This window comes from Canis lupus, chromosome 12, assembly GCF_048164855.1.
Source record: "Canis lupus baileyi chromosome 12, mCanLup2.hap1, whole genome shotgun sequence".
Classification (NCBI taxonomy): Eukaryota; Metazoa; Chordata; class Mammalia; order Carnivora; family Canidae; genus Canis; species Canis lupus.
In genome coordinates, this window is record NC_132849.1 from 52,986,619 (window position 1) to 53,004,498 (window position 17,880).

General features: G+C 41.2%; 1 protein-coding gene across 5 annotated transcripts in view; it reads left to right on the forward strand.

Moving 5' to 3' along the window:
- CYRIA (CYFIP related Rac1 interactor A) overlaps positions 1–17,227 on the forward strand; it is a 103,482-nt gene extending 86,255 nt beyond the window's left edge. For all 5 annotated transcript variants that reach the window (XM_072771018.1, XM_072771019.1, XM_072771022.1 and 2 more), the window contains 9 exons: positions 1,951–2,072; positions 3,349–3,454; positions 5,286–5,422; positions 5,894–5,971; positions 6,142–6,258; positions 6,349–6,428; positions 7,911–8,037; positions 11,789–11,859; positions 13,900–17,227. In XM_072771018.1, coding sequence (XP_072627119.1) covers positions 1,951–2,072; positions 3,349–3,454; positions 5,286–5,422; positions 5,894–5,971; positions 6,142–6,258; positions 6,349–6,428; positions 7,911–8,037; positions 11,789–11,859; positions 13,900–13,963 — 902 coding nt within the window. In that variant the 3' untranslated portion in view covers positions 13,964–17,227. The remainder of the gene's footprint in view (positions 1–1,950; positions 2,073–3,348; positions 3,455–5,285; positions 5,423–5,893; positions 5,972–6,141; positions 6,259–6,348; positions 6,429–7,910; positions 8,038–11,788; positions 11,860–13,899) is intronic.
- The last annotated feature ends 653 nt before the right edge of the window (positions 17,228–17,880 follow it).

Here is a 17,880-nt window from a genome sequence, read left to right on the forward strand (position 1 = left end):
AGCTAGATGCTGTACTGTAACCTGGTGGGTCTCTGTCATGGTCCTCATGCTGCGCTCACTCCCTTGGGCCTTCCAGCCAGCTCAAGCTCATCCCTTATCTTGAGTGATTTCTACTCCTCCCAGAACACATTCATCTTTTCCTTCTGAGTTCTGGTACATGGGCACTTCTGTCCCTTCTCCTTCCCACCCTGATATCCATCTCACTTCTAGAAGGCAGAGTTTGCAAAACACCTGGATAGTCTATGAGGGCCTATGATTTTTCTTTCTAAAGAGAATTACCGTATGCCGATGAGCTTCATCCTTCATTTCCCAGGCAACTCTACCAATTTCTTAGGTCCTAGGAGGACATATAATAAAATGGTCTAAAAATGGGCATCACTTCTCAGGGGTCTGGCCTCAGATTAAGCATAAGTCCAACAGAGGTAACTGAAGCAAAGCAGCCACATCTGGCTCCTCCCTCACTCTGACACTCAGCCCTTTTGAAAGCCCACTCAGCACGGTCAGCGCCTCACTTCAATGTCACCTGTCTCCTGAATTCTGTCTTTCATACTCTCAGTAAATCATTACCTTCTTCAGGTAGGTAGCAACCCTTTGTGCTCCCTCCAAGACTAGTCAAACTGGGTTTTGATCTGGGGACATAAGTGGGGTCTGCTGAGAGAATTCACTACCTTAGGACTTGGACTTTTGAACATGAATTTTTAGGAGATGACCTCTATAGCCCTTCTCCATTAGCAGTGTTTTTGTTTTGGATGGAGATTGATTTCCTTATTAGCTCGGGCAAATAACCTATTTTATATGTATTGGGAGATAAAACCCAACCTTTACCACCATTCGACTTCCACCCACTAACCTTCACAAAATACTCATGGGGACAAGAACAGATACTGGCCACAGGAATGCAGCATAAAAGTGGGAATTCAGAGCTAAGGGGATGCTTCCGTGGCTGTTAGAATATGTTCTTCATTTGTGTAAACCTGAATGTGTCACTTATTTTTGTGGGTAGAATTTACAGTCAAGATCCAAAATGAGCAGTACAAGTGTCTTTAAAAGGAACCTCCTGTTGGGGGCGCCTGGCTGGCTGAGTCAGTAGAGCATGCAACTCTTGATCTTGAGGTCATCAGTTCAAGCCGCCACATTGGGTATAGAGCTTATTAAAGAAATTAATTAGTTAATTAACTAATTGAACCTCCTGCAATTCTTGAGTTCACAGTGGATGATAAATCTCAGTGCTTTCTCTGTATCAATTGTATTCCAGAAGGATACATCTCTGTCCCAGCTCTGAAGGATTACCTAATATTTTAAGCTTCTTTGTTTCTATGGAAATTCTAGAAGAAGGGCTGTTTTTCCCATCTAAACACAGATTCACAAATTTTTAGTCCTAACAGAACTATTCAGTAGCTCTTCCTCTTAAATGTGGCCCCCAAAGACAATATTTATTCCTTATATTACCCAGTTAACCACTTAGCACGTAAGTGTGCAAAAAGTATGTTCTACACAAATAAGGTGCCCGCAGTGATCCCAACATGCCTTGGTGTAACGTGTGCAGAGAGATGGACAATTGTCTTGAACAGAGTCACGGGCAGAAGTTGTGTTAGTTTCCTTTTCTAGCAGCTCATTACATTAAAGAGTAAAGACAAGGGATCCCTGGGTGGCTCAGCGGTTTAGCACCTGCCTTTGGCCCAGGGCGTGATCTTGGAGTCCTGGGATCGAGTCTCACGTCGGGCTCCCGGCATGGAGCCTGCTTCTCCCTCTGCCTGTGTCTCTGCCTCTCTCTTTCTCTATGTCTATCATGAATAAATAAAAATAAAATCTTAAAAAAAAAAAAGAGTAAAGACTAAACCTACAGGAATCAAACAGGACTGCCTAGCTGGTGGAACTGAACGCCGATCTTCTTCCCAAGCCGTTTGTAAACACAAGCCCTCTGTGTCTTTTGGTTTCCCTTCTGCTCAGATGCGCAGCCCACAGAAGGAGAGAGGGAAATCTGGAACCAGATCAGCGCCGTCCTCCAGGATTCTGAGAGCATCCTCGCAGACCTGCAGGCTTACAAGGGCGCGGGGCCAGAGATCCGAGATGTATGCCAATGATAACACTGAGCTGACAAGACCCTCGGACGAGAAGGGAAACCCACACATGCACACACACCCAGCAAGATTAAGTAATAGCCCTAGTATTTCCTAGTGTACGAGGAAGAACAAGGAGGGTAATGTGGTTTTTACAAAAGTATGAATGGCCCCCTTTATTCTAGTACGTTAATCTGAGTACACGGCACTGTAGACCATGTAAGATATTAGCCATTCTCCTCTCAGTCATACCTTTGCTAGCAGAGGACTGACGTTTAAGCAATCAATTCATCAGCATGTTACTTCATGTAAGGGAAACATACATATAAAGTCTCTGGACAACAGTTGAAATATAAGTCACAAGGAAAAAAAAAGAAATATAAATCATGAGATCTGGGTTTGCACAGATTCCCCAGCATCTTGTAATAATTGTGTCAGGTCCCACAGTATCACAAACGACAGCTGTAAGCTAGCTTGCTTTAAGTAGCCTGCAGGTCTCCATCTTGAAATGGCTTGAGTTTAAAAAAATAAATCCCTGAAAAAAAAAAAAAAAAAAAACACCAAAACAAAAAAAAAAAAAAAAAAAAAGAAGAAGAAGAAGATTGTCAGCGTGGCTTTTAAGACTTCATAATGCCTTAAAGGCAAGAAACTTCACACTCCTTTTATTTGACATGATTAGTTTTGTGGAAGTATCAACACATACACACATACCTTACTGCCAGTGCCACCATCTTTCCGGGGAAAAAATCCCACTAACGTAATCCTTCAGCTGCTGAAACCTAGACAAAACATCATTTCAAAGAAAGTGACAGCCTCTTGAGAGGTAGTCTTTCTACTTAGGGGTCACCATTAATTTAGGTGAGGTAGGTAACATCACAGAACAGAAGGCGTGTGACACACATTATAGACAAAGGAAGACATCTGTAGGATCTGCACTTTCTAATGAGCACTGGCTCTACTTCAGTAGAATCAAAATGTGATGGAGGAAGGCTAAATGGCTTCCAATTAGATTTGCAATTTTTTTTTTTTTGCATTTAAAATAAGAGAAACAAGATGCCGCAGGATCTAATTGTAGGGGCACTTGGACTATGTTCAAGGGCTCAAATCTCCATTCTAAGCGAGCATCTTGGAGGACAGTCCAGTGAACACATGTCACTTTAACAGCACATTAGCAAAGTATACTAGGAATTGTATTTTCTTAAAACAAAATCCTTTCTCAATCTTAAGGCATTTTGATGGGGTACTTTTTGCCTCTTTTTAAACAGACGATTGTTTCATGTTTTGGTAGGCGATTCAAAATCCCAACGACATTCAGCTTCAAGAAAAAGCTTGGAACGCGGTGTGTCCTCTGGTCGTGAGGCTAAAGAGATTTTATGAATTTTCCATAAGGCTAGGTGAGTATGTGTTTATAGTTTTCATCCTGTGTGTGAGGTTCTGTTACGGGGTTTGTGACAGGATTAGGAAGAACTAGCTCAGTGCGCTGGGGAATGGTCTACATCCATCGGGAGTGTCTTTGGAGAGGCCAATCATGGACAGAAACACCTGTCATTTTCACTTCCTTAAATTCATCTCAGCGTTGCTTCCCCTGCAGTTATCCACACATCAAGAGTGTCTTTACTGGTGGGTCCCTCCAGTCTTGTTCTCAGCCAAGTCTCACTGGTAACGGTTTTGTGGGCTGATCACATTTCTGAATGACAGAGAAGTTGAAACAAACAGGTTACTTGCTAACTGAAAAAGGACTTGATTTGCTGGAGACGTGATAAATTTAATATAGTAAAATACAGGAAAAACAAACGTTCTAAAGACAGACCTGCTTTTAAGCTTTAAAAACACCTGTACAGATACAGGATGGCTTTGCAGAAATGAAAGTAAAGTCTGGCTAACAATAGCGCCTATATGACATAACCACTCCTCCAAGTGTAAAGCTATATGGGGTTTCATTAATTACTATATTTGGGATGAGGAAAGGGATAGTCATGTTCTACTTTACTTTTGCTGTAAACAAATGCCACATTTTAAGAGTTCAACAGAGAAATTGAAACAGTTTGGGAGGATAATAGTCATGGTGTTGAGACAGCTTGAAGCTAAGACCCAAAGGGAATGGTTGAATGAACTGAAACAGCTTTTCAAGGAAAGAGAGCTTCTGAAGACTCTCAGATAGCTTCTTCTCTGTTTCCTTCTTTTCTCTTTCTTCAAAGTGTATATCTTGACCCAATGAACTGAAATCCTCATGAGCCAGATATTTAACAGAACGACAAAGATCCACCTGTCACAGCAGACCAAGGTAGAACTGGCTACCTTAGAAGGCAGTACATTCCCGTAAATGGAAAAGATAAGAGATATCCTTGTAAGGATGCTGTAAAAGACAATTAAGGGACTGTAGATCAAGTGCCAGCAAACTTGTCTGCAAAGACCAGATAATAAACACTTTAGGCTTCTGAGCCAAAAATATTTGTTGCATTGACTCCACTCTGCCACTGTAGCTCATTAGTAGCCATTGTTAATACATTAAGGAATGGAAATAAAGTGGGGCTATGTTTTAATAAAACTTTATTTGCAAAAATTGACCATCTGCCAGGTTTGGTCTGTGTTCCATAGTTTGCCATGGAGCATTGCTTAAATGAGTCAATATTGTTAGCAATATGTTGAAGGGAAAACTGGAGGGAATGTATAGAGATAGACAAGAGGGAGTGATGAGACCATTTCAAGGGCAGTAACAGAGGTCGATATGGCAGTGGGTTGCAGAAAAGTACTGCTGGGTTAGATTAGAGAGTAGGTGCCGTGAGGAGCTGGAAAGGGACCCGAAGTCTCTCTGGGCAGTGCAAATTATCTAACCCGTGTGTTCCAGGTCACCTCCTCTCCTCCTCTGTCATCAGTGACTGTCTCATGCACAGAACCCAAAAACATGTATCTGTGGTTTCCAAACAGTGGTAGGAGTTGGCACTATAGAACACTGAGAGTTGAATTGAGCTTTGAGAGACACAGAAAAGACTGTGTGGCCCTGGGGGCCTCCCACAATGGGGTGCCAGGGGCAGCCCTTTGGGCCTGGGCTCCTTTCTCTTATCCACACACATCACCCTATACACAGTTATGGGAAAAGACATGGAAAAGCTAGATCCAAGCAGGTTTATCTCTGAGAATGTCAACTGGGCCTAAGAACTGTGCTTTCTTCTGAAAGATCTCCATGGGCCACCTCAAATATATATTTATCACTTTGACTTTCAGAAAAAGCTCTTCAGAGTTTATTAGAATCTCTGACCTGTCCACCCTACACGCCAACCCAACACCTGGAGCGGGAGCAAGCCTTGGCAAAGGAGTTTGCGGAAATTCTTCATTTTACCCTTCGATTTGATGAACTGAAGGTTAGACCACATATGCTACAACAGTGTAACAGACTTGTCCTGAGCACCTACTGTGTGCCAGCACTCTGCTCATGCTGTGGGGTGGGGATTAGATAGGTAAGATGTAGCTCTTTCCCTACGGAGACAGATAATGTAGTGAGATTTTGCATCCCTAATAGTAAAACTGATTTAGGATGGTGGCTTGGGCATGGAAATTCAAAATCTGCCAAATGCAGTAAGAGGAAACCTTTTCAAGTATCTGTCCTGATTAAGAACAAGTATCCTTTCCCTGAAAGCTATCTTATAGTAAAAGCAGGGCATATATTAAAATAATGAGGCTCTCAGTATTTATTTTTAACTAGAAATTGCTTTGATTGTTGGATAACGAAGGGACATCCTGGTGTATTTACCAAGGCTAGTGTCTGGGTTCCTGATGCATGTCCTCCATGTGATGCGGAGTCATGACCTTCTTTCCTCTCCTCTGAATTGCAGATGAGGAACCCAGCTATTCAGAATGACTTCAGCTACTACAGAAGGACGATAAGTCGCAACCGCATCAACAACATGCATGTGAGCCCCTGATCCGTACACCCATTCTCCGCATCTTCCTTTGATTGTCCCATCAGGCAGGGCACAAGGAAAAGACAGTCCTCATCTGTAATTCAGTTTCCAGCAGACGCTGTTTGGCAATTTTTGACCATGTCTTTATCAATTGCATCTTCTCTTCTTATTTTCATCAGCTAGACATTGAGAATGAAGTCAATAATGAGATGGCCAATCGAATGTCCCTCTTCTATGCAGAAGCCACACCAATGCTGAAAACCCTTAGCAATGCCACCATGCACTTTGTCTCCGAAGTAAGTGGGGCTGAGCACCCAGGTGCTTTTCTCTTAATTGCACGTAAAAGCTGCTAGCAAGGCTAACATACTTTTGTGTCTCCCGTTTAGAACAAAACCCTGCCAATAGAGAACACCACAGACTGCCTCAGTACGATGACGAGTGTTTGTAAAGTCATGCTGGAAACGCCGTAAGTGAAATCAGAGGTGGATTCATGGTCTAGAGTTCACCTAAAGAGAGCTTGTCAACATGATTGATGGGGTCAATGATGAGGATGATGATGACAATGGTGGTGGTGGTGGTGGTGGTGGTAACATTTGGGTCAGCACGTTAACATTTACATGTATATTACCTGAATTAATTTCATAAGGAACTCTGGGTGATAAACGTAATCCAGCCCCATTGTGTAGTTGAAGACACTGAGGTCCATACTGGTTCACTGACTTCCCAAAGGTTGCTTAGCTTGTTAGGTGGCAGAACCAGAACTCAAACCCAAGATGCTGTAGAAGATGGGGAAGGGCCAGAAGGAGGCTTACATGACTGGGTATTATAAATATATTGGGAGAACGGGTTTGATAGAAGATTTAGAACGAAGAGCGGAAGTGGTAAGACTGTTGCAAGAATGATAATGGACACCTCTCTCCCTCTTTCCTTCTCTTTTCTTTTTCTCTCTTCTCTTCCCTCACTGCCTCTCCCTCTGTCTCCCTCTCTCAGCAGTTTCTTTGTACTCAAACTAGTTGCTGGATTTGAGAAGTGGCAGAGGTTGTAAATGGCGAGGCAGCGTGGTGATGAGGAAGTCCACACCACAAGCCAGGGTTCCGGTTATCTCATTAGCTACATCTGTGCCCTTAGACGGGTGGTATGGCCTGCCCAGACCTTGGTTTCCTTACCTGATGAAGTACTTGTAAAGTCATCTATGTGGCGAGGGCTTGGGAGGGCCAGAGACCTCAAAAGTGCCCTATGAAATGTGCTCCTCTGTTCAAATGTAAGATGGTGTTAATTGCAAATATTTCACTTATACCAAAGTTAAGATTTATTCCAAGACAGAAATAGTAATCATCTTCATTGAGGGCCCAATTCATAATGAAATAGATGTTAAGAAAGCCTCTAGAATTATCTTGAGTTATCTGGAGCATCAGGGACCCTGTTAAAGTAAGGGAACAAAATCCAAACTCCACAAATACTCCCAGCCCAGGAAATGGTACATAATTTTTTTTATGTATCTTTGCCAATCCAATTCAATCCACAGCCTGTGTCCTAACAAAGGAAGTTACTCTGACTGGAGACATGATAGCTGCTCTGTAGAAATGAGCCTGATTCTTTTTCTCCATAATGAAGCCATTATTCTCTATAATCTTGGACAGCCAGAGGGACCTGCTATAAAATATTCAAGATTGATGGGTGGGGGGAGTGATGTACGTGATGAGCTGGCCTGCTGAAGGGCAGAAGAGAAGAGAATTTACTGCCCTCTAATTTACCTTATTTTCACACTGAATTGCTGGTTGGATAGATTCAAGGAGAATTATCATCATGGGCTTCTTTAAGAGCATATTAACCTGGTTGTTGCAGGTCTGAGATTGTTCTCAAGAGATGATTGGAGGAGTCTAAAGTAGCCAGAAATGAACGGGCTCCGGCAAGGAGGTAACACAGCTGCATTTCTTCTCTCTTCCAGGGAGTACCGGAGTAGGTTTACAAGCGAAGAAACGCTGATGTTCTGCATGAGGGTGATGGTGGGAGTCATCATCCTCTATGACCACGTCCATCCCGTGGGAGCTTTCTGCAAGACATCCAAGATCGATGTAAGAATAGTTATGAACTCTGCTTTCCAAATAAGAGCTCGTGCATGTTGCCAAACAGATTTTGCTTCTCTCTCTCTCTCTCTCTCTCTCTCCTCCATCCACCGCTGAGAGGGATCTCTCCAAGATGCAAGCCCCCTCCTGGCAGCTATCCTCATAGCAAGGAGTCTAATCTTTTCCATGTGCCTACAGCAAAGCATCCAATCAAAAATCATAGCAAGACAAAAAAAAAAAAAATCATAGCAAGAGCTCAGAGATACTAATCCCCTCAGCCTGCAGAGTTGCTGAGCACATGTGAATGGTCACTTAGTTACAAACTGCCCCTTCAGGGGACCCAATGTGCTGTATGGAGAAAAAAAATTATATATATTTATATATATATTTATATATTAAATATTATATATATATATGTTATATGTGTCTTAAAGTGAGCAGCATTGGGAGATCTTGGATTATAAGACACCATGGTCAAATTTCAAACAACATTCCAACTTCCTCTCCTACCACCCCCCACCAGTGGCTCTACCTAATTGCCATGCCCTTTTTTGTCGTTGGAATATGCTTGAACCCTCTTCCTTGCCCAGAGGGCCTTCCCTTCTTTCTGATGGGTGGATTCCTTTAAAACATTCAACAAATGTCACCTCATTCAGGAACACATCTCCTGGACCCTGCATGGTTAGGACCTCTTTTTCTCCTCTGGCCCCCAGAGCACTTGCCATTTTGGATTTTCTGATATTCCCTCATAGACTCCAAGTTTGATTGTAAGGGCAGAGACCATGATCTGTATACCCCACGTCTGCTCTACTGCCTAACGTTATACCTGACATGGAGCATGACACTCAATAGATACTCCATACCGTTTTTACTGAATGAATGAATATAACTGGAAAAACACGTGATTTTGGTGTACAAATGATTTCTGTCAATTGTAGCATAAAACACATCTCTTAGCTCTCATCTGCAGCATCAACCCAATAGTATATCCCATGTGTTAATATAAAGCCCTTTTAGGGCAGAGTAGGCCCTTTTGGGATTAACTTATTCTGACCGTGCTAAGTTTAGGGAGCATGCTCAGTTTTCGCTCATCTGCACGGAACAACATCTCTGATACTTTAGTACCATGCAGACAGAAAGTCTTCAATGCAGACAGAAAGAGGGGACCACAAGTCCAAAGACTGTAAGGAAATGTATCAATTAAAGTGCAACTTAGATTACTTATTTTGAAGGTCTGGGTTTCTAGCACAGCTAGTCATGGTTCTTCGTTGAGTCTTTGTTTTTTAATTATTATTTTGTTATTTTCTGTTTACCAAGAGAAAAAAGGATTTGGTACAAAAGAATTAGGAACATGTAAGAAATCAAACTACGGAAAATTAAATGTATCTATAGTAACCTTACCATAGGTGGATGACCATCGTCAAAATGGCAGCATATCTACCTCCCTTCCCTTTATATGGATGTTTGCGTATATGCATGTGTGTATGTACTTAACAAATCAGCACCCTACTATAATTGCTCTTTTAAAATAGCAATTATATCTTATTTTTTTCATACCAATAAACATTTTTACTGTATTCTTTGTGAGGCTTTAACATTTGTTTTACTATGGGTTGAATATAAATAACTCTATTAATATGAGGTTGAATATAAATAACTCTATTAATAACTCCATGAATATCTTTGAATGTGGATTAAGTTTATTACTTAGTACTCATAGGACATTCTCATTTACCAGAGCCACTTGTTAACTTGTCACAGAGTCAACAATTAAAAATACACAGGGTACAAGTATGGCTTGTTAGCGCTAACCCTTAAAAATCTTGTCCTTGCTGGTCATTTACTGAGTCTTTCTGTTGAGGTCATAATCATTATATCATGTTAAATCTAACCACATTTAGTCTTCATGAAGTCTGTTTTTCAGTCTCACTAAGAAAAGCTTGTTCATACTGAAGTTTGTACGTTTCTCTAAGAAAGTTTAAGTTTACCAAATACACATATATTCAAGATGGGCCATTTTCTTTAATGACATCAAGGGGCTCCTTCAGATACCAGTCTGCTACTAAGACAGCAGTTACGGGCACCTAGTTCATAAACCTTTGAGTATCATCAGCTGTGAAAAAACAAATATTGATCTGTGAAGCCTTGAGTTGAGTGTCATTCATTATAGACACTTACAAAGAACATACCCTGGAAACCCAGATTAGGGAGAAGCTTATTTTGCTTAGAGAAGAGACAGAGAGTGATATTTGAGGTAGACCTTGGAGAAGGGTAGGATTTTCCCAAGAGGACTCCTGGAGCAGTGAGTCATCAGAGCACAGTCACTGAGACCCAGAAGAGTTGGGTCATTGAAAGAAGAGACACCATTCTTGGGTACCAGAAAGCCAGGCTGGAGTGAAGCAACCACTACCTCTTTGATTTCCTGATAGTATGCAGGTACTTATCAGAGAACCTCGGGGTTCTCTTCTACCACTAGATCAGGAGCTGAACTTCAAAAGGAACCAAATCTCTACATCCCTGGACTGGATCCCATTCTTGGAAGTGAGCAGGCTCAAGATGGCACATACCTGGCTTGTTTATAACCTCTGCCTATCCTGCAGAACATCATGACAGACATCTCTGATTGACCATGACATTCTTTCTCGATGAGCCCCTATGTGACCCCTAAATGATTCTCAACCCTGTGCTTCTGGCTACCCCCATCAATCTGCCAGGATCTCTCAGGCCATAAGATAAAACCTCCTACATACCACGAGTATACCCACACAAAATATTTGAAAGAGACCCTTACAAAGAGGTCTTTGGTCCACCCAAATTCAATACCGAACGTGAACATCTGAGTTTAAAATGAGCGATTGAGTTTTTTGTGGGAAGATGCTTGCTTGCTTTGTCAAAAAAAAAAAAAAAAATTCTAGGATATGCATAATATAATGCGATCTATATAAACTTAGTTTTCATACACTTCCCAAATTATGAATAAGTTATATTCCAATGGCACAAAAAACTAAGGAACTTGCCCAGGTTCACTCAGGTACTTAATAAGCAAGGATAGAGGAAACCCAAGCAATCCACCTCCAAGTAGTTCATGTTCTTAACCTCTGCCTATCACCAGTCCCTTCCTAGTGAGGAAGACAGAATATTCTGGGCACTAAAATCTCCAAGACTGTCTGATAAACACCACCATACTATGAGGGGCACAGAGAGGTGCTGGTTACTTCCACCTGATGAAGGTAATGAGGTACACAGAGGCCTCCTGGTTTTGGTGATCTTTAATTGTGCCCTAAAAAAATAATAAATTAAATTAAATTAAATTAAATTAAATTAAATTAAATTAAATTAAATTTTTAAAAAGGTAAGGTTTTGCCAGTCAAACAGTTAAAGGAGGAATAGCATCCTGGAAAGACAGATGGCATAAAATCATCAGGTTTGTAGTTCATGCAGTCTCCACTGAGCAGCTATTGGGGGGAGAGGCCTGCATGTGGCTCTAGTGCACAAGACAAGATCACTGTCCCAAGTCTTTGTGCCCCAATGCCAGACACATGAAATGTTCAACGGCAGTACAGTGTAAAAAGTGATCCACAACTTCTAGTAGCGCCTTAGGAGCAAGTTACTAACAGGGAGCAGGGAGGTCTATTGGTCATTCTGATTCCCCTGGGCAGACATAATGTGATCTGAACATGGATAGATGATAGTGTGAGTGGATATTGTCATGGACACAATTGCTGAGGTGCTAACAAAATGTTGTGCTTTCTCCTCCCAGATGAAAGGCTGCATAAAGGTGTTGAAGGAACAGGCCCCGGACAGCGTGGAGGGGCTGCTGAATGCCCTCAGGTAAGCTTCAGCCCCTTGTGACCCTTCAGAGAGAATTCAGATCTAGATGCTGTTAGGGACCAAGCACTAGAGCACCAGGCTTAAGCCCATGTGTACCTTCACATTCTTAATCTTGGCAACACCCAAGATTGAAGTTGAAGTCAGCACCATTTTTATCATGGCCTCTTTACAGATGGAAGAAACTGAGATGTAGGGAAATGAAATAACTTGCCCAAAGTCACACAGCAGACGACAGAGCTAGAACCTAACCCTGGGTCGATGTGACCTTATAGGCCACGGGCCTAACTCCAGGCTGCACTGCCTTGTAGTTAGTGGAGACTCCTCAGAAGCAGCAGCTTCCCCTTCACTTGGCTGTACGTGAGAATTGTGGGTGGCTTTTGAAAACTCTAATGCTCGGGCTTCAACCTGACCCAATGAATTAGAGTCTTCAGGCTGGGGACTCAGGTGTCCATTCTGTGTTTGCTCTAAAGCTCTCTGGACGACCTGCATACACAGCCGCCAGAACTGAGAACCCTGATCTACCCTGTCTCGATGCCCACGCATTTGGCAGCTATGGCTCATGTCAGCTTCTCACTGATGACAGTTGATGTCCAAGCAGCCTCTCTTCCAAGGATACATGTGCTTCATATACTCCAGAGAAGGGATTCTTATTTTTTAGCTATAACACATCTACAGGAAATTGTTGAATCATACTATGACGTAAATCATTCCAATGCTGGATTGCAATCTGGAAGGTTTATGGTCCTCGCTGTCTTATTCATCTTTGATTTTTCTGAGTTCCACTCAATGCTGTGCATGCAGTAAGTGATCAATAAGTGTAAGTGGAACGGATCGATAATCTTCTCCCTGTTTACAACACTCATGTCTTCTACTCCACTCCTGAGCACGTTGTCTCATTTAATTATCACAACTCAGAGAGGGAAGGTGATCTCTATCCCCATTTAATAAATGAAGAAACAGCCACACATTTAATGAACAAAACTGAGGTTGATGCCGTTTTGTGGAGTTGCTAGGTCATCATTCTTCAGAAAAGGTAGCATTTACAGAGGAGCCTTCCAGATTCCATGCATGAACGAAGCTTTTCTCCATTGGTGCCCACTTCATGGCAGCCTGGATTCCCGTACAGTCAGATTTTGGTGCCTGATTTTTTTTTTTTTTTTAACTTTCCGGCTTCACTCAGTCAAGCCAGGCTTGGTGAAGAGCAGGACACTGTGCTGAGCAGTGAGTCCCATGGTTTCTTGTAGGTACTATGATGAACAGAGAGCGTGCTGGCTTTTGAGGTAGACACACTTGAGTCCAAATCAGAAGCCACAGTCTCGCTCACAAGTCATTGTCAGATCTGTGGTCTGAAAAGGGCCATTTCACCTCCCTGAATCTCAGTTTTCTCACCTGCAAAATGGAGGCAGGAACTGTGTGGGTGAAATGAGAGCTTACACGAAGTGCCTAGGACTTGGCAAGGTTTGATGACATGTTAATTCCTCTTTCCTTCCTTTTCATAAACCACTCCTGTGGCAGGTGAATGTGAGGATGTTGACTGCACAGCTTTTTTTTTTGGTTTGTTTATCTGCACTTGTGCCCCCTTGTGGTGGCAATGAGCATAGCACCCCAAGGAAAGTAGAAAACCATCAACATTACCTTTAGGGGTAATGTTGTGATCGATCGATAGAGATCCATGTTCTGAGATTTGTAAGTCAGCAGGAGGAGCCTAGAAGGGTGAGATGCTGCACTCCTTCAAGTGAAGTCTACCTCCCTGGAAAATGCGATTGCTTGTATCTCCTCCATTTACTTCTCTGATTAGATAAAATGCCTGCTTGTTGAATAACCACAATACAAAATTCCTCTGGGAAAAAGAATCAAATATTAAATGCATTTGAGAATACACTGGGCATCAGAGTGTGGCTATTTGTCTAAGGAACGAGCTCAAGTTTGATTTATAAATATCCATTGTGTTTCTCAAGGTAAAGACGGGCTGAGAGTCATCATGCAGCTTTGGCAGAGCACTGTTTACACACTGACCCCCATCACTTTCTCTCCACGCAGGTTCACTACAAAGCACTTGAATGATGAATCAACTTCCAAACAGATTCGAGCAATGCTTCAGTAGAGCTCTGCTCAAAGAAGAGGATCTATGTACTGACCTCAGAAGATGTATATGTTTACATAATTTAATACAGATTGATGTTAATACTTGTGTATTTACATAACCGTTTCCTTCTTGTCACTGAAATATACGGACTTTAATTTGTATCTTGACTGACTCGACCCAGCAGAGCATAAATTGACTTGAGAGCCTTACCTCTGATGTCTAAAACAAAACCCTCTTCTCCAAGGCCAAAATTTGGAGATAATTGATCTTTACTACTGGAGTCCTTTAACTACACCTGTAACAATCCAAAATTCCTAATAGTTTGTGGTAGTGTTTTAATTCTAGATGTGTAATCTCTCTGGGAAGTATACTTATAGAAATACAAAGTATTTGATTTCCTGTGTCGGCTTGGCTACAAGAAACACAACTGTTATCCTGACAGAGGGAGAGAGAAATCCAAGAAAAGAAAAATGCATGTGAAGACACAAACTCAAGTGTTTTGAATTCAGCACGCCCCCCTCTCTTTCCTCAGACTGCAAACCACATGTGCAGCTTTTTTGTTTGCACGTATTTTATTTATCAACATAATCCCCTTCTGTCTGGATTTATATTCCTCTAACATCTCCTTTTGATTCTGCAAGAGGTAAATCACCTGTGCTTGAAGCCGTTTGTAAGAAAGAAGTGAGAATACATAGATGTGCTGTCATAGCTGAGCTGTGAAGGTGGTTGTCTTGGAAGTGGGGGACAGGTTGAGAGGAAGGACATACAGGCAACGGGACAGTCATCTCTCTGCTTCAGTCCTCTGGCTTTGGGTAATTTTGCTGACACTCCAGTTGTCTGTGAGGTGCTAGTTGCACAGCCCCTCCTAAAAGGAGCCCTGTCCTTTGTGGGCTGATATGTGGCAACCAAAGTCTAGGGTACTTCACTGATTACCAGAAAACTGGGGAATTCAGAGGGGGAAAACCCTACATTTTCCAGTTCCCTACTATTTAAAAGGTAGCTCCTCCCTGACCATATTGCTAGCTTGTTGCAATGTGTAAAATTTTGGTCTGAGTACCTGGACTTAGTCCTAGCCTTATTGATCCACCAGGTGATCTTTGGAAGTTCACTTAAGTTCTCTGTGTCTCACTTTCTTCATCTATAAAATGAGCAATTAGAACATGATCGCCAAGAGCCCTACAAAGCAATGAGCCAATACAATGACTGACTCTGTTATGCTTCCTTCGTAAGTACAGTCTAGGAAGCATCACCCCACCTTTTCTTAATGATTGAAGATATGACAAGGCCTATGATCTGCAGATCAGAGCTTATAATGGAATCTTGTAAATCTCCTATTCCAACCTTCCATGGAAAAATGAGAGGAGGGTGTAGCAAACGTGATGAACTCCCTGTAGGACTAGAGCCCAGGATCCCTCACTCCTGACTCTTTCCCTCTTCACCAAGTGGCCTATGCATATGTACTATGGGATGAGATTGGACACTTTTAAGTCAATCTTCAGTCTGGTTTATATTATTACTTGCCTATTTCTAATAGAAGGAAAGAGCTGCCCAGTGATTGACAATCCCAGAAGTTGGGCATGGGTACATCAGGGTTTCATTCGCCATATCCCAAAGAATGAGCTGTCACAATTGATTTCCAGACTTTAGTGTCCAGCTGGCATTCTCTTGAGTCCTCCAAAAAAAAAAAAAAAAAGGGAAACATACTTTTGTTTTGCTTTATTTTTAACAACAACAAAAAAACCCAGTCAAGTGGCAGAACAGATTCTCTGGTTTATATCTAAATGTCAGTCAACAGAGAAAGAAAAAAAGACCCTTTTCCTTAGAACTTTTCAAGCTGAACAAGTACAGCTGCTTGGGTGGGGAGAAAGTGGTTCTCTCATCAGAACAGAAATGCACTTAGATGGCCTTCATGATTTTTTCAAACCTAGGGATTTTAACACCTTTGAAGAAGCCAGGAAATGGGGTAACAATGGGTAAACAAATTCATTGACTGTTCAACTTAAGAAATGTTCAATTTGGCAGCCACATATTATCTTTAAGCAGCAACTGTCAAGACAAGAATTATAGAGGCACTCAATATTTATCATCATTGAGTCCATTTGTTTCCTTTATCGGGTGAGGAGCTTAAGTCTTGGAGACAGGAAAGGACTTGCAGAGTAAATAGTTGAGCACATTTATAATTTTTAATTAGACTTTTATCAAATGGGACCAAACATATGGGAGGGGCTGCTGGCCTGCCCCAAATTAGCCCGGCCACCTTGTTTCAAAGCTAAGATTCACTTAAACATGGATTTTCAAAAGCCTAGGGCCTGAACTATTGCCTCTGATTATCAGGAGGACAAGTTAATTGAATGTCTGTGATCACTAACGGGTAATGGATCTTGGGTCCATCCCTAAGCTACTGTGGGAGACAAATTCTTTTAACAAACTGTCCTCCAGGCATCAGGAGGCCACGAACAATCATGGTTTTTCTGTGTGTGCTGCATGCACATGTGTTCAAGACTCATGGATGGTTTAGGGGAACGTGCTAGCCACAGTATCCATGTCGATGTTAACTATATTTCATATTTGATGTTTCATAGTATTCAAATAAACAGTGTTTTCCATTACTCAGATATTTATTTTGGGGCAGGCAACAGGTGAAACTTACATTTCTCAGATGCACTGCTACTTTGGCATCATAACTTTGTTCTCAGAAGTTTTTCATGCATCATTAAGAACTACTAATCAAAAGTAAGTGGCAATGAATGTTTTTGAATTGTGGTAGCCCATTTGGGCTGGAGTATTTATTAACAACCAGAAAGAAAGTCTTGATGGTAATATCTTAATTGTTAGTTAATCTCATGCTTTATTATTTGCTTCTAGTCATCATCATTATATCAAGACATTAATGGTAAACTGAGGTTTTTGACACATCATCACATTTAAGTAAAACAAATAATAATCATGCTTCCTCAAAAGAAAAATGAAGCCTACCCAATCTTGGAATCCAATTGTGCAGTAGAATTCAGAGACTTCTCATTCAATCTTGTATCCAAACAGCTACAAATTTTTCTAGATATTAAGAATAAACAATGGAATTTTATCTTAAAGAACAAACATTTTGGAACTTAACTTCCCCATTACATCTGTAAAGGCTGTTGCATACACAAAGCTGTTTTAAAGTTGTCATATGTTGTTTGCTAAAGTCATTGTCATTTTTTCTGCCTGCTTTGCCTCTTTTTGTACAGAAGTTTTGAGTGTGAAATGAAAATTAAAGTTTGGTACATATATTTAAAAATATACCTCTATTTTATATGATGTTCAACGTTGAGTGGGTGCTGAGCACACAATCACAGATATTTGCTAAACACCGATATTTGCTAAACACCTGCTCTGGGGACCAGCAAATCACGCCATCTGCCTTTCACCTCTCTTTATATACAACATAAAATACACAATATATTCTGCTCTTGGTACCAGCTATATTTTATTCATTTCAGCAAAGCTCTTTCATTATTAAAAAAAGGCATAGAATAAACAGAGACATGATTGCTATCTAGAGATACATGAGACCTACTTGTCCAAAGATGCTAAGAAGCCCTGATAAATACCCACGCAGTCTATCTTTTGAGTGCAGTACCCCTTTATGGATTCGGCAAAGTCAGCCATTAACTTATTCTATATAAGTACATTTTTCAGACAACTTTAGCTCTAAAATAATTCTTTCAAAAATTGAGTATTAAAACTGTTTTAGAGCATCCCTACGCCTTTTAAGCTTTTTACCTGAGACCTAATTGTGTATGCTACCAAAGTGTCAGAGTCCCCAAAAGAGATCTACCATTATGCCCTATACAAAAGACAAAGGTACAATAATTAGAACTATTTGGGAAAAGTAGGAATGGGAAATTTTCTGTAAATTTTTTTAAAGATTTTATTTATTTATTCATGAAAGA